Source organism: Engraulis encrasicolus, chromosome 6 (genome assembly GCF_034702125.1).
Source record: "Engraulis encrasicolus isolate BLACKSEA-1 chromosome 6, IST_EnEncr_1.0, whole genome shotgun sequence".
NCBI lineage: Eukaryota > Metazoa > Chordata > Actinopteri > Clupeiformes > Engraulidae > Engraulis > Engraulis encrasicolus.
In genome coordinates, this window is record NC_085862.1 from 36,080,412 (window position 1) to 36,106,399 (window position 25,988).

Below are 25,988 nucleotides of genomic sequence, written 5' to 3' on the forward strand. Positions count from 1 at the left end.
CAGCCAAATTGCTATCAGCCAGACATAACGTGACGAGTCATGGGGTGACTACACCACCCCTGGGACTCCATGAGACATGACAGAACATTGTAGAAAACAGCAATGTGAGTATATGTGTATGCATCTGACAAACAAGAGAAAAGATGCAAGATGAAATTATAGTGAATTAAGTTGGGTTTTTTTCACAGGTCAGTCGTTAAGTCTGTCAGGAATGAACAATAATACATAAATAACTAAACATGCACTCATGGAGTGCAGATTTCCGCCAAGGAAGCTGTTTGATAGAACATTTGACTATGTTACACCCTAATTTTTTTTAAGTCTTTCCTCCTCGTTTTTGTGGAGTTAGAAACTGGAATGTCAAAATTGGCCCTATCCCGCAATGGTGAAAAAATCTTTTTTATTTATTTATTTATTCCTGGATCCGGTTCTTGAGCCAGATCACCACCAAAATGTAATCACTTCTTCCTGTTGTCATATCCAACAACTCAAAAAAAACCCAGCCAAATCAGTTCTTAACTTTTTGAGTTATCCTGCTGACAAACAGACAAACAGACAGATAGACCGCTACCGAAAACGAAGGTAATAACAGGATTAACATTATTATTATGCCGTGTATGTGCAATATTCCTTCAAGTAGCCCAGACAAGTGGGTAGCAGCAAGGGCATTTAAACAGAATTCCTAGAAGACTGCTGAGAAAGGTGCTTCAATTTGCATCTCTGGGCACGTCATCCAACACGTCAATGCCTGCCACCAGATGTATATTTATGACCAGGCCTCAATATATGAGCCAAAGGTTCCCCCCTTGTGTTGCATCATGAAGCATAAGGCCAGGTTGCCTAGATTTAAATCTTTAACTAAACTTATATGTCATATACTGACGAGTCCGGTGTGTTGAAATATCCTACATGCATAAGATTAAAAAAGAGGCACTCCTTACTAAAGTTTAAAAGCCTTTATTAAACTCTGGCATTCCCTGATGAAGCACATAGGTAGACAAAACGCGTAGGCATGTAGCCAAACAATTGCAGGAGAAAGGTCTGGTACGGAGGTAGAGCTAGGTCACATTACACAAAACCCCCACCCCTCCAACCCACACAAGGTAAATACAAACAAACATTTATCAAATTATCTCCCCAAACCAAAACAAATAACAAATAAATTAAAAGCATTTTTTTTCTTTTTTTCTCAATCCACCATTTTTTACATCACACAGTCCAATTCCTCAGTTCATACAAAGCAAACTAAGAGATAACAAAAATGGAGAAAAGTTCACATCCTCATTGAGGCCTGGGAAGGTTGTGGCATTCAATTTAAAAATCCACCAAGTTTCCCTTTGGAGAAGCCGTTTTAATCTATCCCCGCCCCCTTTTATTCATGACCTCTATTGCCATTATTTTCACCCAATTCAAATCCATGTGGCCAGTTTCTCTTAAGTTAACAGCCATGGGGTAGCTGGGATTTTGAGTTCTTATGGCGTGCTTGTGCTCTGCCAGTCTGTCATGAAGTCTGGCCCACAGTGGAAACTAGAGATGTACAGGATCCAAGATCCGGTTCCTGATCCGGCAGGATAATACGGTTTTTCAGACTATCCGAATCCGGCAGGATCTTAAGCAGTGGAGCCGGTATCCAGCAGTTACCTAAAAATCAGGATCTGGGGCATCTCTACATTTTATGTAGCCTAGGCTTTTCAGTCAGTCTTTCACAACCCTAATCGCTGCATGGAGTGAAAGCCCTTTGGAAGCGACCGTTGAAGGCATTGTGGCAGTAAGCCAATGAGTCTTACAAATGGTTTGCGCCAACGTAATAAAAAGGGCCCACGTGTGCGAGTTGGCTATGTGTTTCAACCCTTTCGTAGGATCCGGTATCCGGTTCCGGATCCGGCAGGATCTTAAGTAGTGGATCCGGTATCCGGCAGGATCCTAAAAATCAGGATCCGGTGCATCTCTAGTGGAAACATTACAATACATACATTATCAATACAATACAATACATATTCATACTGTATACCTTTGCATATATTAAAAAGGGAAGCTAATGAAGGCACTCATACCAGTGTTCCCAGATCATAGACGTGTATCTTACAGAGCTACGACTAGGATCAACTAATTGTGCAATAAGGTCATTTGTTGCACAGTAAAGCCTGCTCTGAGCATAATGGTAAGATCTCTCAACAGTGCCCTGAAAGTAGTTAGACGTAATTTGCAGAATAACCCACTTGCTCTAGTACTCCTAGGTTTCTTTAGGACAATCCTGAGACAGTCACTGTAAGCTACCTTTACATTCAGCAGACTCTCCTTCTTGAATCTAACCCAGAGTGGAGCTGTATAAAGAGAGGAGCAGTAAGTTCGGAACAGGTTAACTTTAACATCAGTAGTGCAGTGATGGATTCTAACCAGCATATTGGCTTGGACATACACGTATAGCACTTTCCTCGGTCTGCTCATGTCAGCATCATCCTCCAGTGTATCGGTTAGGATGTGCCCCAGGTATTTTGTGGCATTAGCTACTCCCAGCTCTTCTCCAGATAGATAAAAGGGAGGGAACTTAATTAATTTTCAGATCATCCTTGGTTCTACAGATCATTACAACACTATTTTTAGCATTAGATTTACATTGTAATATCAAAGGCCACCCCATAGTCAGAACCAATATAAAAGCAGCCACATCCACATTCTAACCTGTAAACTACATGTGTAGTATTACAGTTGGCAAAGTGTTTGCAATAATACACCTTTTCACTAAATACATCCACAAAAGCACTTTGGAGGGAGATGGTATCACAGTGGTTGCATGAGCCCCATCTGTATGTGACTTTTGGCTTTGGGAAATAGGTTTGGATGCAGGGTGGTAACTTTGCATCAACCTATCTTTCAGTATGGGAGCCCTCCTAAAGGAAAATAGGAAAAATATCCTACATTGATATTTTAAAATGATATTTTCTATCATAATATAATTCGGTAACACTTTACCTTAGTGGCAACACTTTATTTTAGGGATACATCTATTAGTACTAATACATGCAATGTTCCTGTATAAGTAACTTGTAAGGCATGTACAAAGCAAAATCAAACCTTTATTAGGCATGTATTCGCAAATGTCTTGCTCATGCACAATAAGGGATTTATTTCCAATTTAACCTTACTAAGGACCTAGTAGGCCTTAGCGTTTGCTTAGTACATGCCTTTAAGTACATGCCTTTAAGTTACTTATGCAGGCATTAATGTTGTATGTATTAGTGCTAATAGATGTAGGTATCCCTAAAATAAAGTGTTACCTACAGGATAATTCTATTTTATTCTATTCTATTATTCAGAAGTTTCCTTATATTAGAGATGGATACTACCAACCTCAGACCACAACCTAAACATGGCTATGGCTCTACAAACGGTTACCTCTGCAGTTCTGAAAGTGGTTCTTCATGGGTATAACTCTAAGCAACCACCACTAGCTCCAGTAGTTTGGAGTGCTGACAAACATTTTTAAGCATTCACTTTTTCTCTTTTCTGAGCTGGTGAGTTCTCAGTGATCGTGGGGCTGTTGCCATAGTGATATGGCTGATAATTGGGAGTGTATGTTGTCATGGAGCCCAACATTTTCAGGTGCTCTGCCACCTACTCTATGGATCAGGGGTTCCCAACTTGGGGCCTTTGAAATGTTCAGAAACGCTTGGGGCCCACCACTGGCCCATTAAACAATGCAACTCAAATACCATGATGGCCCACAATCCCTGCTATGGATGATGGTTGAGGTGCTGCCCTACATGCTGCAGTTGAGGAGTTCCACTACCAATGGACGAAACCTTTCCTCATCTTCCTGCCTCTGCTCGTTTAGTCAGACGCCAGATTGTCGGATGAGACCTCAGGGAGTACAGTGAGGGCATGCCATTTAGTAATCAGGGAAGCAATGCAGGGCAATTACGCTGTGCAGGAGAGCTAACAGATATTTGTAGGTGAAAGCTCTGAGCTCCCCACACTCTTTGTGGTGTACCCACTGAAGTGCAGAAAAAAATGAGAGACTACGTACTCTCTAGTTAAAGCTCTGTATAGCTACCCAGAGGAAGGCAGAAGAAGATTGTCCTTTCACCTGTAACTCATTCCTTCTGTGTGCAATTGTGTGAAATGCACCTGCCTCCACAGCAGGGGAGCCTCACCTAATGGTCTTCTGGGCAGTTTCTGGAACAATGAGTTAAACAACAAACAGACAGAAAACTCCTTCCTTTGACAGCAGCGCTTCTGTGGGCAGTGCGTGCACAATACACAGAAAGCCTCCACAAGCCAGACACTTTTAATTACCTCCCACCGGCTGCAGTGGCTCCCTTCCCATCACATTGGTATGCAGCGCAAACCTGCTGGTAGTACCTGACTACCATATTCAGGGGCAGATCACACAGCAGCACTTGCCGTTGTCTTGTGCTATTGTGTGTACGCGTGTGTGTGTGTGTGTGTGTGTGTGTGTGTGTGTGTGTGTGTGTGTGTGTGTGTGTGTGTGTGTGTGTGTGTGTGTGTGTGTGTGTGTGTGTGTGTGTGTGTGTGTGTGTGTGTGTGTGTGTGCATGTGTGTTAGTGTGTTCGTGAATGGGATTTGGGGGAGGGCCGTATGCGCATCAGTGTGCGTGACAGTGCATATACACAGTAAAAAATGCAGTGTTAATTCAACACTGTAGAGAGTCCAAGTGCACTCTAGAAGATGTTACATCAACTCCTCCATCTTTTACTGTGTTTATACTGTGCTGTTTGCTTACCTTCCATCCCGTGAATTCACTGTGGTGCAAATATGAGCTTCCAGACCCCCAGATCCCAAAATTGTTTCGATCCGGTGAAGCTATCAATTCAATTCTGTTTACTCGCCAGACACTTGTCCAAATCCACACAAGACACATCAGGGCAGACCAAGACAATTAAACAAAAACAGCACAAAAACAACAAAATGAAAGGATTTAAAAATACGTAGTGTATACAGATATTTTATTTTATTTATTTTCCCTCTCAGTGTAGATGTATACCTTGTGCTTCTCAGAATTGGATTTGAGAGTTAGTGAAGAATCATCCAGGTGTTGTGTATACCTATATGTCTTAAAAGTGCATGAAGTGTGCTTACTTGTAAAGATACAAACATCTGGCTAGCACTCCCACCTCTGGGAACCTTAAGCAAGATTCTTAAAGCATCTATTTCTACTTGAATTGCTATCCATTTCTGATCAATTGCTACTTGTATTTTTTTGCCTGCTGGACTTTTTGCAAGAAGACCAGAGATGTGCAGTGTAGAGTGGCGTGTATGCCTTAAACAGACACACTTTATTTTGAGTGGAGCAAAAAGTGAATTTTGAATCGGGCGCTCTTTTACATTGTATATCTATTGGGAGGGGGGCCTCTTCAGATGACTTTGCACTGGGCCCGGCAAGCAAGGGACTGTAAGCAATAGCCTATGCCTAAATAACTGGAATAAAAGTGTCATCTTAGTGCAACGTCATGCAATGTAAGAAGGAGGTATTAGTGTGTTATGGTCATAATGACAATGACCAAGTTGTGATATCTTAGTAAATATCGTCTGTCGTGTTGCCATGTTGTAGCAAAAGTTGAGCTAACAGTTCCGTTTTCCGTGCATGCAAAACAGTAAAGCAAGGCAAGGTTTATTTCTTTAGTGTATTTCAACTCACTCAATGTGCTTCACATAACCATGTTATTGTAGCATCCCTTAAAATCATCTGTGTGTACTGCAAGGCTGGGATGTGTGGCCCAAATGACATGCCTACTGAATCTACAAACAAAAAAAAACCACCAGGAAATGACCATTAATTTTCAGAAAAACAAATTACAATATCATTTGCATGTCACTGAATGTAAATTTAACCACAGCTTTTCTCCATGTGCGTGGATCCCTTTCTTTCACAGTGACAATTGAAGGCAGAGTTGTACAATACAGCATAATTGCAACACATATAGCATTTTTACCACTTTGGTATAAGGTGTGAAACCTTCTGCAGAAAAAGAGGAAACGTGTAGGAGGGCAGCTGAAGATAGGATAATGTAAGGGGAGGGGGTGGTCCATAAATATAGCATCCTCTATATATCACATCCTCTTCCCCCTTACAACATCAGCTTGATTTTATGCTTTCTTTCTAACAGGGCCTTGAATGTTGTGCTCTCTGCCTTTCTGTGTGTGTTATCACCCTTCTTGAGTTGAGCATAATATGGTAATTTTCATCTGGCCTCCAATGGAGTATTGAGAGGTGGCCATGAAAGATACGCATCTCTGAACCCATCCCAATGTACTGACACTCTCTCTTTCACTCCCACGAGGAAAGATTAGACAGAGAGAGAGAGAGAGAGAGAGAGAGAGAGAGAGAGAGAGAGAGAGAGAGAGAGAGAGAGAGAGAGAGAGAGAGACTAATAAGAGATAAGAGGGAGAGAATATTTTAATATTTTGGTCAGGTATGGTTGTCATCAATCAAGTAATTTGCTAAATGCAAGTGATTTGTTTCCTTTCCTGTTTTAACTCCCTATTTGTATTCCTGTATTCATTTGGGTAATTGCCTATTATCATATAATTGGATAAATGTGTGTAAGATCATATTAAAGGCAGGACCATTCATTAATTCAGCTATTGGGTTGGAATAAATGACTGCTTGATGTATTATTTGACTCATTATCAAAGCAATAAAAAAACCTTTATTGATTTCAACGATGAGTTACATTTACATTTAAAGCATTTAACGTTCACCAAATTAAACAGTTTTGTTTGAGGTATGTTTTAGGAATTACTAGACTTTATTTGGTCTTCTAAAAGACTAGAGAACTTACCATTTGGACCTGCACATAAATGCATTGTGTAGTCTGGATCTGTATGCTTTGCGGTGTGCTCTGAAAGTTTCCATTGGAACCCAGTAGTGTGTAGAGTATGCTTTGGTCATCTGAAGTCATCTGTCGTCGGAAGGGCCCTTTCACCCAATGCATGCAATATACCTATGACCCACATCCCCCCCTATACCCCCCCACAAACACACCCCTGCCTCACTGGGCCCGGGATGATTGACCCCATTACCCCACCTGATGGCATCCCTAAAGGCCATGATACACAGGGCAACTTTTTGAACAATGTTGCCGAGCAATGTTGCCGGCAACGGGCAACCAAATGAGACACAGGGCAACTTTTTAGGGCGACCAAAAATGGGCAACAGCCAATTAGATAATAGATCAATTGCCAAGGAGATAACTGGCAAAAAATGGATGCTGAAACAGTTGCTGCTGTTGCTATTATCCTGGCTTCAGCCTGTATATCACTTAAGTAAGTATAAATTTTGCTACTTAAAAATACAAAATTAAATAGAACCTAGTCACAAGTTAATAAGTTGAGTTTTTAGAATTCAAAATATTTTTTCTGCTCTATATATAAAGTAAAAAATTTTTTTTTTTTTAAATCTGTAGGCCTAAAGGTCTACTGTGCTAAGTGGGCTACTGTGCTAGGCCTACTGTGGTCCCTGCATAAAATAAATCATATTGACAAATACATGGAACTAACTGTAAACCCATCATCTTAGCAAAAAAAGAAAAGGACAAACGCATATGGAGCAGAGGATGGCTGCAGAGGAAAGAGAGAGGTTGCTACAACCAGTTGCTGAGGGAGCTGGCAGCTGAAGATCCCCCCAGTTACTAGAACTGGCTGCGGATGGATGAAGTATAAGTCAACCTGTATTACCAGCATGTGATAATTGCAAGACAATCACAGGAAGTAAATACTTTTAGAAAAGCTTCCAAGCTTCTATTATGAAGTTCATTCAGTCTGTTTTGGCTATTTTTGATTGTAGGGTTAATCTGAAGTACATTGCCAGACCCGGTCTTCCTCTTCTGCCCTCTTTTCACAAGGAGCTCTTAGATGTGGCCACTACTTCTGAAGTCCTATTCTCAAGACAGCCGCATCTTTAGGCCACATTTCAAAAACAAACTGCAGTATGAGATCACCTTCATTCACTTTGGCAGATGCCTCTACCTCAGGACTGGGCAATTATTTTGGCCCAAGGGCCACAGTGGGTTTACAATGGCCGAAGGCCCAAATGTTGTAGACAGTTTGTGTCAGAAATAAATAATACATTGTCATAACATTTTTACTCTTTTATTCCTGCACATTGTAATGACATGTATTTAAATGTTTACAGTGGCCTTGGATAATCTCAAACCCCCAAGACCCCTGTATTGGGGTAGCCATTTTAAGAATGTTGGGCAAGAGCACCATATTGGATATAAAAATTGTCTTTCTTGTACAAGCTTTGAGGGTCAGATTAAATGACTCAGCATGTGGCCCCTGGGCCTGAGTTTGCCTACCTCTACTCTACAGTAAATTAGCCTGACTTGTGTTAGGAGTAATTAGGCTTGTGTAATATCTGTGACTAAGTAATGACTGTAAGTCGGGCTCTCTCTCTCTCTCTCTCTCTCTCTCTCTCTCTCTCTCTGAATGCGGAGGCTGGAAGAGGAATGCAAAAAGCAGGAGGTCTGATTGAAATTACCTTGAGCAAAACAGGCAGCAAGTCACTTCTTTTGTCCTGTCCTGCTTGGCAGATCTAAAAAAAAAATGTTTTCTCATGGTGCTGTCATTTCAAGAAATGCTTCAACTCAAGGATTTTACTTCAATGAGCAATCTTCTTAGGAGTTTATTTTTTCTCTACTCATCTCATTTCCTTCCATCCTATTAACCCAGGGGGTCAGGTGGGTCTTCCAGTACTCACCAAATCAAGTTGGGCTTTGTGGTATGATGCAGCATGTGTGTGTGTGTGTGTGTGTGTGTGTGTGTGTGTGTGTGTGTGTGTGTGTGTGTGTGTGTGTGTGTGTGTGTGTGTGTGTGTGTGTGTGTGTGTGTGTGTGTGTGTGTGTGTGTGTTTGCATCTGTGTGTGTGCATACGTGCATGCGTGCATGTGTATGTGTGTGTGTGGTGGTGGTGTTGGGGGTGGGGGGGGGTGGTTAATTACTAATTTAGAATTCTGAATACATTTTTTTCAGTGGAGTTTACATTGCACTTTCATTTAACTCAGAATAAAGGTTTTGGGGAATCAGAAAGCATTTCGATTGGACAGAGGATGCACATACTGGGCGACCGAAATTTGATGTGGGTGCGTGGTCGCCGAGCTCCAGTACATTCCTACTAGCAGGACAGCTGGTAATCTTCAGCCCCAAATTAGTAACCCCAGCCCGGGTCAATACCTTTGGGATCACTTAAATTGCTAACCGTTAGCTTGCCCGGCTAGAGCAGCGAGCGGTCAAATGGTAATGTAGTACATATTTTTGTGTCAGTTTGTCAAGTCAGTTTGTCGGGCATTTTACATCAATTTGTGGTAACCACAACATTTATAGTCACTTAGGCTCTTTAAAATAAGCTAAATCTTTCATGTAAGAAGTCACACGGAGGTACGCCTATTTTTTGCCTGCTGTTGGGTTTGCATTGATCCATTGAAGCACTGATCGTAACCATACTGCGCGTGCGCGCGCGTGTGTGTGTTACACACTTCAAGTTATATCGAGTATGTAGCTTTCAAATGTACCTGTATACTCCCGTCCATTCTGTCCACTGCTCTCTGATATGAGGCCACTTTTCAAAACACCTGTTATTTCTATCAGAAAATAATGTCTAAATAAGACTAAATAAAATACCCTTTTCCCATTCATTTCAATTGGGAGAATATTGGTTTGACCCACATAGCAACAGTTGCTGTCGGGGATGGAGTTTCCAGAAGCTTGACTTGCTTTACCCATTGTGCTTTGGCTGTATACAGTAGGCCTACCACATATCAATATCCTATACCTCTGTATTTGTACTTGAAAAAAACAATTAAGAATCATTTAGATTGGTTTAATTGGTTTGTCATCTGTAAGTGTTCCTTTTGACATACTGTGTATGTAAAGCTTTGATTCTGGGATTTGTGGAAGTTGTACATGAATTATCAGCACACCCGAAGTTCGAAAACCGCTAAATCTCCAGTTGCTAAATGCACATGCCTGTAATCCCCAATTTTAGCCAAAAAGTTTTAAAAGTATTCTAGTTCCTGTCCTATCCTCCCAGCAAAGTAGTGTGATTGGGCAGCTACCCACAAACCTGTTTGCTTTAAAGCTAACCAAGCGAGCGTTGACATTCTGTTACCAAGACTACATGCTTTGGCAGGAGCTGGAGAGCTTGTTGTTGTTTTTCTGTAATGGGCTATTTCATGTACTACTTTCGGAATCCCATAACAATTCAAGGTTATAGGACTGAAAAAAAAAAAAAAACAAGTCGCAGACTTTAAGTTTGAAGTGCATGTTCACAGTAAACAGATTTGTCATTGTGGCTCAATCAACACAGTTCTAAGACTGTTAAATTGTACTTACCAAAGTAAGCTTTAATGTTTGTGTGGTGCTATCCAGCTTATAATGTGTCACTTGCCTTAAATAAAAAAAAGTCATGGCCACATTCAAATGTCCTCTTGACTAGCCGCTTGGCAGCAGATGCCGTCCTACCCAGCCAGCTGCATTCTCTCGTGACACACACACACACACACACACACACACACACACACACACACACACACACACACACACACACACACACACACACACACACACACACACACACACACACACACACACAAAGATATCCAGAGAGAGAGAGAGAGAGAGAGAGAGAGTACAGAGCAATGCACAAGTACTGATCCTGCTCTTAAACAGAAAACTAAGCTCTCTGACTAATGCAGGACAGAAAAGCTCTTTAGCCATTATAATCATTCTCTCTCTCTCTCTCTCTCTCTCTCTCTCTCTCTCTCTCTCTCTCTCTCTCTCTCTCTCTCTCTCTCTCTCTCTCCATCTTCCTGGTCCCCCCCACTTCATCAGCCTCACTGGGACGTCAACAGTCACCACCATCATGACCCCACCATCCACCCACCCTCAGTCCTTCTCCACAATCAGGGCTAAAGCAATGGATTACTACACCTCTGAAATCATCATAGTCATTGGCCAAAGCACATTCCAGTTGTTTGCCACATGTTATTTATTGTTCTTTCCTCCCAAGACCAGCATTATACTTCCTCGTCCTCTCCATGTCCTTACCCTTGATTTTTTTTCATCTATGGATTTTCCAGGGCCCTTCCCCAAAAGACAGCATTCCTTTCCATCTTTTGTAGTGCCTTTATTGTTTTCAAACATCTGTGGCAATGTATTGTGTGTAACAGGGCAATTCACTGCTTGTAATGGGAATGTGGGTCAGTTCGGATATTGTTGGAGTCTATGCAAAAACCTGGCATCCGGTTACTTTATCCCACCACATGCCTCTCATGAACAGGTTGTAAGCAGTAGAGCAGAGGTGAGCAAACCCAGGCCCGGGGTCCACATGCAGGGAAAGGGCCCATGGAAAGGACAGGTGGGGCGCAGAATTGGGACTCCATTACGTAGCATATTCTGAGGCATGGGCCCTTTCAGATGATTTTGCACCGGGCCTAGTCAAAGCTGTCAGTGGTCCTGCCTGTTCTTTCTTTTGACACGTTCTTTATTTGTGAGTGACCCGTGTAATGGCATAATAGAATAGAGCCTCTGATTTGAGTTGAATTGATTTAGTTCTAAAACTACAGTAACCATGGCAGGTAGGGTAGGCCATGGGGTGCATTCCGCTTGCCAACTGTGCACGGCTTCTGAAGAGTTGTGTTACCATTTTTGGGGTGTTCAGCTTACAAACCTGGAGCTGAGAGCACAGAGTTGTTGCTTGATACATTTTGAGCGAGTGGGTGGATTTGCGCCAGATCTACTGTGGTACATGGGTTTGGCATCTACAAACATGTGGTGGTGCCTGCATGGTGCAGGAAGGCCAAATGCTAAGCGTGTTTAACAATGAAAGTCCCGTTGAAGCTCCCAACAGTGTGTGATAACACTTCTATTTCTATTCAGCTAGCGCTTGCATCGTTTCTGTTCTATTGCCGACACTGTCATAATAAGATTATTCCCTCCCTATGTCATTCCAAGTCTGACCACTGAAATACATTCAGCTCTGTTTTCATTGTGTTTATCAGTTAAGAGGGCTACCTGACCTTTGAGTCATGGAATGCATCAGTGCCAGATACATAATCAATATTGAAATGTTCTGCAAAATTAATTAATGACGTGAATGGCAAATTAATCATTCGTTTGACATACACTGCACACAGACGTTGATGAATGCTGCTTTCTGCATAATGATGGTCGAAAGTCAGTGTTTATTGTGCTTGGAGTCAATGCTGTTTAACATATAATGTAGACTTTTATACATTTAAAAGAATGTGCCATAGGCCTGTTTTTTAGGTCATATGTTGTGCCCATATGAATAAACTCGTTAGATTTTCTTTTCTTTTTGTTTGTAGGCTACCATTATTGTTTTATGTTAAAAAGCAGCCCTTATAAAAACTGCAGCGTGCATTAGGGCTATGAAGTATATTGTATTAATGTTGTGATATCAATATTTCAGTCAAACAATATAAAATTTCATAATATCGATTTGAAACAATATTTTTGTAATTTGTCTAAACTACCAAAAGGTAGGTTACGCGAAGTGTAAAGCATTCCCCTCCACTTGATCCATTGCGAACACAGAGCAGACTTGCTACCCAACACTAATGCAGAACACCACTGTGTGTTTCTCTATGGCCCTGCACTCACACTGCTAAAGGGAGGGAAGATTGTGAATTGTTTAGCACAATTAATTTGTCTTTAAAAGTCATCTAAAAATATTGTGATATCAGTATTGACTGAAATAATCATGATTTTAATTTTTCTCATAATCGAGCAGCCCTAGCGTACATCAGGAATACTACATTTGTTGTACCATAATTCCTGTTCCACACCTTTCCATACTGTTGTGCAATGGTATTGTAGAATGGAAGATGTTTTCATGAACAAACACTTGACTTAACACATTCAATACCAGCCATTTTTTGGAATTTAGCTCCCAGCCAATTTCATCATTTTTTGTAATTTTTTGAACAACCACAGCATATTTTGTCTTCAACCCACAGACACATGTTAGGGCTTGTTCGAAAGCCCAAAAACTCAGCTGTCTGTATATTTTCACGGTTTGTTTGTAGCTTATTCCATTTAGGGTGACCAGCTGTCCGGACTTCGGCCGGACAACCCCGCCCCCTAACTTTCTAACCTAGCATCCTCGCGCCGTACCCATTGCTTCGACTTGCCACCTCCCCGCCTCCGTGGAGAAGACAGTGAAGTCGGCATTCTAAACTTTAGGCAGAAATCACAGGGAACAGCGCTGCCATCTTACCTCAGACTAACTCAGCTGCCAACAACAGTTTTACTTGTAAAACAATATTTTTTGGGGAAGGATTTTCGCATTTCATTACCTCATTCATAAAGGAGTCATCAGTAGGATATATCAGAGACAGCAGGTTACGATAGACAAATCCTTCCGTTGTTGTCTGTATTATTTCATAAATATTTTTTTTTATTTTGGGTAGTGATGCATGCGTAGGCCTATAATATCCAACAATTAATTTGATTTACTTTAATCAAAGTTGGTCAGGGGTGTATTTATCAGCGGTGTTTTAAAATGAGAGGCAAACCGCTTCTGTCCACCTTTTTTCATGCAGACGATAACTATAGCAACAACACGAGCTCAAAATACAGACAGAGCGCCGGTGCAGAACGCTTTCTTTACCCTGTTTGTAAAGTTGAGAGCCCTCGTTGCAAAGGCATTTAGCGGACAAACTTAGTTGCACTATGCGTTGCCACCAGTGCAGGAAAAAATAGGAAACAGACAGTAGACAATAATACAAATTAGGCTATTTAACTTTCATACAGTCAGCACTTCATAGGGCTATGGACCGCAATTGACACTAATTGCATGGAGATTTTCCAGACATAAGGCGACAGCAATACAGTTAATTCGCTTGCGAAGTCTGGAGTTAAATCTGGAGTAACATGGCGGCCGCAGATATCGGAAACGCGACCGACTGTCAAGGTCTAGTTTGCGTCAATGACGTTGCCTCGCATCTCGAGGCCATAAGCAAAAGACTAGGAGGAGAGGAAAGACAAAGAGAGGGACACACAGACGTCGTGAACAGGTCGTAAAAACGGACCGATGGCCACCCTAATTCCATTCCGAAGTTATTCCACTTTAAGCGAGCACTGGTTTCGGTAAAAATAGCGTTTTTCAACATTCGAACTGAGATAAAGCCTTTTTTGTCACAGGTGCGCTCTGACTGTCCGAGTGTAAATTGCGGGTCTAAATGCATTTGCACGCCCGAAGAACAACTCCAGTAGCTTCCAAGTCAACTATTTCGATGCAAAAATCACCTGGTCAGGCTATTGTTCAGAGCCACATCATCTGAAATGCTAGCTAGCTAATGTCACTTGACAGGCAGTTTTCGTTCTGTAGATAAAAGTAGACGTGCCAAAGTACTCACCCAAAATTAGGTTACTTCCTGCTGTGTTGCATGCTGTTTTTCATTACAACCTTCCATTTTACACTTATCTTGATGGCAGCAAAACTCCTTATCCTTCCATCATATGTTTAGGAACAGGCTAGCTAGCAGGACACGTTTTGATGTTCTAGGAAGTAAATGGAGACGTGACGTGACGTGATCAGGAAGTGGTTTGATTCGCTATAATGAAACTCAAATACTGTGTGTAATAAAATGCACAGATGATGAAATATCCAGATCCTGACGTTGTAGGAGTTTTGACTCTGTAGGTGTTTTCATGATCTATGTCAGTTCTGTTCATCACATTATTACGAAAATCACACAGAATGTGCATTAGAATGTGTAGATTCAGAATCCAATTAAAAAAAAACGTAAAAACGTAATTTTACGGTTTGGGAGCCAACGCATGGGAGGCAAAACGTATTTTTCTTGACTTGGTAGTGAATGTGTTAACAGCTTGACCCTCTGAAAGAAATGATTACACTTACACTTATCCATATTTAAGTGAAACATTGGATGTTCAAGGTTTCAAATGCTCTTTTGAGGAAATTGTTTTTTTCTGCTCGTTATTGTTGAGCACATCTTTTTGAACACAATTGACTAAGATCAAGTGCTTGTGGGTTGATTTGCTGAGTAAATTTCTGTGCAAAATGTTGTAATTTTGTTCAGAAAAAAAAGAAATGTCATTTTATTATGATAGAAAATGCACTTTGTAGCCTATGACATTGCATCAAGGCTACGTTTCATGGCTCAATTGGCTCGTCAGAATGTATTCAACCTGATTCTGGCTTTGGTGAACATCTAAATAGCCTTGGTTCGTGCTCTACTAGTGCTTTTCTGTGCTTCCTGACCACAAATAGGAAGCTATCAGGCAGAGACCAGCAGATAATGTACTGTATCAGGCAGAGGCCCTGCAGAAGGGCTTTTGTGTAGATTTGGAGGTTGAGGCTGAGTTCATCCAGGATATTCAGAGCATTTACTGTGATGCGCTCTCTTTCACTCGACACCCTCCGTTGTGCACGGTTTCAAAGGATGAGCAGGAAGCTACACTACATTCACTACATTCACCACTTCTACAGTACTCTCGCACAGCAGTGGCTCTTTACTGTAATGAGTTGACCAGGGAGCAGCAGGGGGTACAGGCACTCCGTCTTCACACAGCACACATCACCCTCACATTCGCTCCTTTGCCATAACAGCCAGGAGATTGGGCCACACGTCCTCTCTCTGCCTGGTTACACATCGGATTTTCTCACCAGTACCAGGCTTCAGTTCGGCAGTCATTTCTACTTGCCTTGTGAGACTGGGGAAGTGTGTGTGTGTGTCTGTGTGTCTGTGTGTCTGTGTCTGTGTGTCTCTGTGTGTCTCTGTGTGTGTGTGTGTCTGTGTCTGTGTCTGTGTCTGTGTCTGTGTGGGTGTGCATGTGCGTGTGCGTGTGCGTGTGCGTGTGCGTGTGATTTGAAGGGGGGTTGATATAATGATTTCGGCCATGAGTTCTCTCTGGTTAGGTTATCTGGTCTACACATGCCTTGTTATTCATGTGGGGTACAGAGGCAGATACAGGGTGCTAGCAAGCGTTGACATGGAGGAGACATTTCAATTTGCCTCACAGCGTGCCCTCAGGTTTTCCAATATAATCATTTTGAGTGTGCTGCATGACACACTCACTAGTGTGCAGACTACTGGAATACGATACGATACAATACAATACAGTACAACAAAAACATATCATACAAAATATTCATTTTACATTGAAGACACGTATCTAACAACACACAATAACACAGTAATTGCAGTCTTTACATTCAGTGTAACGGAAAAATATGATGTACCGTGAAATAAGCCAGTTGCCCAAGGCAATTCATATTTTAACCTTACCATTTTCTTGCATAATTTGTATGGGAAAGGGTTTTTCTCACCGGACTCAGGATTATGTAGCAATGTGGTTATCTTGTGCTTTACTAATAGGCACCAATCTGTGGGGAGCTCTTTTTCAAGATGTCGTTCCATTATTTATGTTTGGGGTCGTTTCATTTCTCCTAGGTAATTTAAAGCATGGTTAGGCATAACATGAGTGCAAAGCTTAGAGAAAAGTACAAACTTGGGGTTGGTTTTAAAAGAGGAGGGAGGGGGGGGTAATACACATACTGTAGTTTGTCTTCATTTGCAGAAGACAAGAGTGGAGAACTAACCGCATAGTAGGCCTAAAAAAGAACAAAGCCGCTACAGTACAACAATACATGTAATTGGATATAAACAAGTCAGTGTAAGTGTTTAGTAGTATCCATGTGCAGGGAAGACAACAGTGGCTGATAAGGGGGTCATTTGTCCTGGGCCCAGGGAGAGAGGGGTCCCAGAATTGGGTCCGCATTACATTTCTGACTTTACCCTGGGCCCCGGCCAAGGTGTAAACGGCCCTGACAATGTGCATAATAACTCAAAAGTAAAGTGACGTTTCTAGGGTGTTTTGAAGCAGCAGAGAGAGTATGCTAATGGCCATCAGAGTGATGCAGGAGTTGGAATAGGACATTGCTTCAACATGCATGACTATGTTCATGTCATATACCAGGGCTATTCAAATGGCGGCCCTGGGGCCAGATGCTGCCCTTGGACAGCAAGGTTCTGGCCCCCCACATGCCCCTTGAAATACAGAATTGTTTTTCGGAATTTAGAGATAAAAGTATGGGTTCCTTTATCGTGCTGAAACGGGACACGGGACATTAAAATGCAGGAAATTCAGTCTAAAAATGCAAAACTTTCTGGGGGAGGACCCTCCACTTCAATGAAGTGTCCCATATTGTTTTCATTGACAGTCAGCATTCATAATACATACGTATAGTTCGGTTCCTTTACTTGGAGAAATTTGAAAAACTGGCCCATGTTGACATTTAATTGAATAGCCCTGACGATGTCGAGTCTGCATCTGAATGGAAGAGTCCATGGAACAAGGAACAAAGGACCAAACAGGAACTGAGAAAATGTCATTCATTGTGATTTTGTTTTCTTAATTTCCCCATGGGGATCAATAAAGCAACTCTACTCTACTCTACTACTTTTAACTTGAGTTGATGCATGAATACTATTGTGAAATGCAAATGCAAGCACTCAAGGATTGTATTGTTCACAGCATTGCATTCTTTCCAAGTGCTTATAGGGAGTAACTTGACTAAAACGTGACTCCCCCGTGGACTCCTCATTCGTTTCCTCCCTTGTACGCTATTGATTTTTTTTTCTTTATTGTGTGCATTTTTTTTCTCATTGTGTACAATAACCTGTTATTGTCATGTACAAAACATTACTACGCCTCTTGCATGCAACTAGCCTGTAATGTATTCCCATCCACCTGAGGCATATTATCACTTTATTTGCCAAGTGCTCTGCTGGAGCCCCCTACGCAAACAGCTACTGCCACTGTGCTGCTGCGTTAATGGACCGTGTGAGTACCGTACATCGTGGCAATGTTACACTGATTTAGCATTCAGCACATGTACAGTTGCAAACAGTAAAAATGCAGTGTTCATTCAAAAACTTAGAGAGACGATTTCATCTTCTAGACTGTGTTTGGTCCCAGAGTACTCTTATATCAACACTGCATTTTCTACTGTGTGCAGTAGCCTAACATCCTAAGTGTCTGCTGTAGGCCTATTTTCATGCACAGTAAAACAATGGGGTGCTAACATTTAAGTAATGCATGGCTGAGAGCTTAGAGGGGCTTTTGGCCCGCTGTCAGACCTCCGACACAGTTTGTAATGGATTTATCAATAAACATATGTAAATCCAGATTGAGTATTTACACCGTGGTGAGGTGAGACAAATTTACTCTAACATGGAGTCGAAAGTCAGGGTGAAATTCTGAGGATGAAAGTTAAAGCCATTTGTACTTTTTGTGGTTTGGGATTTAGCACATACAGTCCTATGTATCTTTGTGACATTTTCATGTTTGTATTTTTTTCTGGAATAGTGATCATGTTGCCTTAAGAAAACAAGTAGTGTGATATTGCCACTGGCACTGCACATGAAGAGATGTGTGGCACAAACCAATAGATGTAATAATCTACTTAAAAAGGCTTTCTATTATCAACAATACACAAAGCTTTCTATTATCAACAATAACTTTATTTATGTATCAGAATGGTCCCTAACCTTTTCTGAAATGTATTATGACAAAACCTTTTAATGATCTCATTAAAACACTAGTCTTGTATTAGCACATTTGTTTTTGGAAAGGCAAATATTTTGTCTCTGGGGCTGCTAAATGGTTTATCCGGTTCTTTGTAGTGAGTGTTTGGACCAGTGTTGCTCATCACATCACACAGTTTCATAGATGGGCTTGACCTGGGGTGCAGTGGCAGAAACTACTTCAAAGCCTTATATTGAGATATATTGTCAACTTTCCTCCATATATTGTGCATTCCTGAGAGGTTTTACAAACCTGTCACACATGAAAGTCTGCAAACAGCCAAGTATTTGAGTGTCTGTATTGACAAAGCTTTGAGGTCTTCCACTCCTCAGAAAGAGACAGGAAGGAGCCGTTGTATAGGCACGGATTTGGGCAGTGCTGATCCTGCACTTACCTACACAGTAAAATATGCAGTGTTAATTCAACACCAGATGTTACATAGACTCTTGAAAGTGTTGAATTGACATGTCATTTTTTTACTGTGTACTTTGCGAAGACCCCTACTGCTCCCTCTTGGCAGCTGCTCAGTCTACTGCCTCCATGTAGGGTCCGCTCCTGACATTCTCTTTTATTCATTGTGGAAAAATGATAACAGGACTATTCCAGAAGGCAATGTTTTTACATTAAACTGCTTCCCCACGGAGACTCTGTTGTTACCACATTGACACCAAGATTGTAATGACCCCTTGTTAATCTGTGACTTACTGTAAGACTTTCAGTAATTTCATATCAGTGTTGTTATGATGTATAGTTGAGTGAAAGAAAGATTCAGGCCTTTCTATGGTGCCCATCTACAGTAAGGGGCTACCACACCAATCTCCTGAGTGCTGTGTGCGGCTGTAGGGAGATAGTTACTTATGTCCTTTGAAATGTAATGAGCTTTTTTGGACTGCTGAACTCTGGTGTTTCTCTAATACAAAGGGTGGGTCAACCAAGGTCCGGGCAGGACCTGAATGTGGCCTGTTGTTATCGTAACCTAACATTAAACTCTACGTATATCAATTTCACAGCATGGTAAGGTCTGGTGAGCCATGTTAAATTTTGTGCCACAATGTAGGTGTAGAGTAGGAGACTGAAACACAGTAACTATTTTACTAGTAAAACGGGGGTCTTCATTTTGCACTGGCCCCTTTGAAGCATGCAGCCCACAATCAGAGATGTTTGCCCACCCCTGCTCTAATGAGGCAAATGACGCCTGTGATCAAACGGAAGCCCCAGCTGCAGTTCAGCCTTAGACAGCTGAAGTCGTATAGGACACAGAAGCAGAATAATGAACACGCTTTACAGGCCCAGGGTGGACACAGATTCCCAAACCAAAGTACCCCATCACTGTATCGAAAAAGGCATGGTTCAGCTGCCTTTCATGTTGACTTGAAATCATAAGTTGTGGGAATTTCAACTAACAATAGTAAGTTTGGTCAGTTTACAAAAGCTGGGCAGCCCAGACACTAACCTTTGTTAGTTTAAATCAGTGACCCTGACATTGTGGCACCCTTCCCCTATTGTGTAGGCTCATTGTGTATACTTACCCCATGCCCTAAATCATAATGTACCAGGTAGGAATGTAGTTATACTGTGCTAAATACAATATGCCTCAAACACCCACCCACCCCACCCAAATATTGGGCCCAAGGCCATTTGAATATACCTTTTATTGCCCCAGGGGGTATTTGTTTTGCGTTTTGTGAACACTTGAACATACAGACAATTACAACATTGCACAAGGACAAGACTAAAAAACAAACCAAACGTGCAAAGTATTCAAATAAAGATAAAAAGTCCTGGCAGAATAGAAATAATTAAATTTAATTAAATTTAAAATTCCTATATACATTCAGTATATTAAAGTTATCACATTAACTCTGTCTGCCCTTAACTTATTCAACAGTTGGATGCTTCTAGGCACAAAGGATGTTAACCCTCTATTAGTTTTAAAAAAGGGTAACCTGTATCTAAGTCCAGATGGGAGGAGGGAGTATTCAAAGAAAAGGGAGTGGGATGGATCATCTACTGTTTTAATGCCAAGCTGGTAGTGTACTCATCAGAGATTTTGCTGATACTTTTAACTTCTGTTCCAGTTATTTTACAACCTAAGTGTGTGATTTTGTCCAGCATGTGTCTGTTTTTAACAGAAAGACAACCTCCCCAACACAGAATGGCAAAGGTGATCACACTTTGTATACAAGTTAGATAGAACAGTCTTAAAATCACTGTATCAACCGTGAAGCTACTCAGTTTCCTTAAAAAATGAAGTCTCTGTTGTGCCTTTGAATATCTTGCAAGAGTATTTTCTTTCCATATAAGCTTATTGTCTATAATTGTACCTAGATACTTATACTCTTCTACTGTTTCAATATCATTCCCATGTACATTAATTGGTTCAAGTGGTGGTATTTCTCTAGAATTTATAACCATTTCTTTTGTTTTTGAAACATTTAAAATTAAAGAATTTTCAGTGCACCAAGTATAGAACTGGTCTACCTCTTGTCTGTAGCCAGTTTCATCACTCGTTAAGAAACCCACTATCGCAGTATCATCAGCAAACTTTCTGGAAGAGCACTGCACTTGATTGTTTTTAATGTATATTTTTCGGGTCTATTGTGCCTTTATGGGGAGGAAATTGGAGATCATGACAGGAGGTGAGTGGGGGGAGAGAGATGGGGGAGGGTTGGGACATGATCCAGGCTGGACTCGAACCTAGGTCCCCATGGGCATTGAAGCTCAAATGTGTGCCACAGCGCTCCCCTCCACTTGATTAATGAAGCATTACATTACATTACACTTAGCTGACGCTTTCATTTATCCAAAGAGACTTACAGTAATTATTTTTCAGGGTATTGGTTACAGTCCCTGGAGCAATGTGGGGTTAGGTGCCTTGCTCAAGGGCACTTCAGCCATGGATGGAGATGTAGGGAGAGGTCAGGTGGGATTCGAACCTGCAAATCCTAGATTGAAAAAAAACAACTCTCTAACCACTAGGCCACGGCTGCCCCATTGAAGCATTCCCTGGTGATGTGTGAAGAAATTATTGCTTGAGATTGAGAATATGTTGGCTAGCCATTGCTATTTCTGTCGGCTGTTTTGAGACAGAGACCAAAGCTGCTCCCTAGATAAAAGATGAGGACCACAGAGAAGTCTCGTTAGGGGAAGCACTCCTCCTCACCTCAAAGGGACGATGAGAAAAGTTGAGAACTGCCTCATGAGAAATCATTAGTGCAGCTCAGTGCGTTATGTCTTTAGAGTTTCAAAACAGGGAACAGATGTACTATTCAGAGAGATGGGAATAACCCCAGATGCTGCTCATATTTCTGCATTCCCTACTCTATCCTCTGGTGATAGTAATAACAACCATATGGTGCACAGAAGAGATAGGGTTGTAATGGATTACACCGCCACTGTCTGCCCAGCACCATTATGAAAGCATGCCACAGGGTTGATGAAAGAGGTGTTGAAGCATTTATTCCAAAGCACATGTGTTTATACTGTATACTGTATGTGTACTCTGTACTATATGTATTTATGTAAAGGATGGATTGATGGATGGAGGGCATTATTGATGAATGTGTGAGGGCCTTTTCCTTGTTGAAGAAAGATTGTCTGATTTTGCCCACACATTCATTGGACTTCAGGACATAACCAGTGTGAGGAAACTTCCAAGACTGAAAAAATGGAACACAATGGCTTTGATTAATATTACTTGCTTCTTCAATAGTTCCTCTCCTAACTTCATGAACGATGTGGCTGAGTGAAAAAAGGTAGTTGGCTAAACACGTACTGTAACTAAGTACTTAATGTTTGAGTGTGTACGTGGTAAACTTTTCATCTTGTAGTGAATTGTGTGTATTGCTTTGCTTGCACCAACAAATCAACGTCTTTGTGTGTTTTCCATTGTCTCCATAAGCCTGCATGTAACATGACAACCACTTGAAATTGGTGCTTATAATAATCACTGTTATTGTGGGAATAGGAATTAAGCAACTTTTGTTTCCAAGCATCCAAACACAAGGGGTTGATGTAATGCACCATTATGCATTCACATCGTAAGGCACGCATTGCGATGCCGGGTGCATTTCTGAAAACAATAGAGTATAAATGATTGTGGGTGGCTGGGGGAGTTTCACAATTATTGTTTTGGAGATGCATCCCCATTCAAAAAAAACATTGCCGATAACAGCATATTTACAAGTGAGACAATGGATGCAATTGAAAATGATTACCAGAATTTTTTTTTCTACAATATACCGACTTCAAAAAGAACACATGACATGCGTTTCCTCTGGGCTGGAAAGTTTTCTAGCCTTGTACTTTAACTGAGGTGCAGTTATAAACAATATCTGCAGGGATTGTCACTTTCTGTAACTTATTTCACAATGTAGCCTCGTAGTGCACCTTGTTCCAACAGTATATCTTCTCACTGTTTTTTCTTCACTATACATGTACTTCACAAACTTCACTATATGGATGCAGTTTTCATCGTTCACTCAGAACTTCCATGCAGTAGGATTTTATTTGATCATATTGAATTAAGTTTTGAATGTGCCACAACAATTGTCTTCATAAAATAACCTACTGCACTGCCGTACGCACCTCACGGTGTGCGTTTACTACAGCTCATGAAAAAACTTAAATACCATAATACTACCAAGATCTTACACAAACTGTTAGGCAATACATTATGACTAGGTGTTTTTCGAAACAACAGATATTTAACAGGGGACATGTGTTTGGAGGGAGATTGTGTTTCAGTTACATACAGTACATCATCATATAGTTGAAGTGTCTTACCAGGAGGCATGTGTCTCCTCCACAGTCCACAGACTCTCTCACACTTCCTTCTGTGTCTTTCCCCAGGAGGTAAAATACTTCCAGTTTCCGGGAGAGCTGCTGATGAGGATGTTGAAAATGCTTATTCTGCCCCTCGTCGTGTCCAGGTAAGGGCTCTACTTGCGTATACTACCATTATGAGACTCTGCACTCCCCTATTATGAGAATCTTTACTTTAATCTGTCTGTACATTAAGTATCTATCTATGCACGATGTATCTTCATTGCGCCACCAGAAGAAAATACAAGCAGCTACAACCTACTAATCACAGACACACAGTGCATTTTGCAGGGTTAATTCAACACTTTGAGCCTGAAATTATGTCAAAACTTTTGATGTTTGCCCTGTGGACCTATGTCTCACAAATTGAGATGAAAACATAGTGGATAGACAGATAGCAAGACATTAATCATACGCAAGTAGCATGACAACTAAGCAACCGCAGAAAGGCCACTCGGCTCCTCATAGCCTGCAGGCCAAATACAAGGATAGACACATGAACTGGTTTTATTTTATGTGCTTTCATGCGGATAGATGTATTTTCTACCCATGTTGTTCATTCATTATGGAGCATAGCAGGGAATCAATGGTCTCACAAGATATCTCCAACATACACCAGTAGGATACTGTGTTTTATTTAACTCCAGTGTGTTATCTTCTTTAATTATTACTTCACAAATTCATATTCACCTTGTAACGTAATGGTTTTACTGTCTACTAAAGCCTAATGTTTTTTAATTGTTGTTTTAAAGTCTTTGGAAAGACTTTTTGTGAGACTGAGTGAACTGTAATGCTCTTTCTTAAAGGAACAGTCCACCTCATTTCAAGAAATTGCTCATATTTAGTTAAGTCCCCATAAAATATGAGAATACTTTGGATTTTTTGTCTATGTGTTTGCATTGCCTATTTTAACAGAATAGCCAAATGAAACGTTGCAATGCAAATCTAGGGAAGCAAACATCATCAAATGTACTTATAAACTACTTTAGAATGAATGGAAAATTCACCAGACTGCAAAACAGCTATTTAATCCCATCCTGTGATCACTTGTGGCTTGATGCTAACGCTCCCATTTACTTCCAGTGATTATGCTAAGCTATGCTAATAGGTCTGATGCCAATAAATCTAAGTACTGAAAACACTGAGAAGGAAATGATAGCACATTCATGAATAATGCTTGGAAATACTGCAAATTTGTGAACATCAAAAAAGGGTGGACTGTTCCTTTAAAAAAGCAAATGACACATGCAATCATGTACAGTATTCGCCTTTGATACATAAATGTAAAATACCAAAATTATTTTGGTCCGCACATGAAGTATGGAGCATCAAGAGCTGAGACTTTCCTTGATTAACTGTACTCTTTCATCCCCCGCCATGACACCCATCACTGCAACCTAAGGAGACTTGGTAGGACATGAGGAATATATTACCACTGACTTAAAAGTACTTGCGCAGTGTGTAATGATAGACCTTCAGAATAAAAAAAAACATAAATGAAGACAATCTCATTTTGGTTAAAAAAAGCCAACTTATTACATAAGCACAGGATAAGGGAAACAATATTAGTCTTTGTGCACTTTAATACTATTACAGATAACGTGTGAGATTGAAATGTCAAAGACAGTCTTCTTTTGAACTTAGTACAGAATACCCCGCACTCTGTACTGGCAGCCCACACTCTGTACTTGCTTTGTATGTCTCCTTTGTAAGCTGCTTTGGAAAAGCGTCTTTTAAATGTAATGCAATGTAGTGAACAAAGCCCACTTTGTTTCAGAGGATATGAGAAAGCATACACTATACCTGTCTCAGCAGAACACATTATCATAAATGTCTTAAGTGGCACTTACAGTATAGCTGCAACGTGATTCAATTCACTGGGGTGGGGGGTTTGGGGGATGCAATTAGAAGGGTAAAAATAGTAATTTTAGCGCTGTGGTAGTCGATAACCCTTATTATATGACTGTATAAAAGAACTTAATGATGTTTGAAATCATTTTAAAGATCAGCCCAATCCTCTACGTGACTGCTGAGCTTAAAAATTGGCTGTCCTTAAAAAAAACCCCTGCAGTGACCAGATTTAGAAAAGCTATTTGAAAATAGTGCATCCTGCCTTCTGTCTCCTCTGTTGGTACTGAGGGGCACTCTGGACTGTTTTTGTAGATTCATTCATCTGTGAACCTGATTCTGTTTTCAACATGTGAAGGTGTGTCAAAGTTTTCAGCAAGATTCTAGCTCCTCAGCTATTGGAATTCAGTACGTAGTTTGGTCTTGAATGTGAATGTAGAGAGATGACGAGTGGAATATTCCTATTCTCAGTAGCCTGGCGAGCCAGACTAATGCATGAAATGAATACCTGCCAGTAGGGCTGGGCGATATGGAAAAAAAACTATATCACGATATGGATTACTTTATAGCACGATAACGATATATATCACGATATAGCACAATTACATATGCTTTCAGTTATTCTCTTTATTTGCTCTTTATTTTTTCATGTCGCCAAACAACCTTTCTTTAAAATGGATCTTTTTATTCTTATTTTTTCAGTTACATGAACTTATAGT

General features: G+C 40.8%; 1 protein-coding gene across 2 annotated transcripts in view; it reads left to right on the plus strand.

Annotated features, from left to right (window-relative positions):
* Nucleotides 1–25,988, plus strand: part of slc1a7b (solute carrier family 1 member 7b) — an 87,709-nt gene that overhangs the window by 10,162 nt on the left and 51,559 nt on the right. For both annotated transcript variants that reach the window (XM_063201418.1, XM_063201417.1), the window contains exon 2: nucleotides 23,449–23,528. In XM_063201418.1, the coding sequence (XP_063057488.1) occupies nucleotides 23,449–23,528 (80 nt within the window). The remainder of the gene's footprint in view (nucleotides 1–23,448; nucleotides 23,529–25,988) is intronic.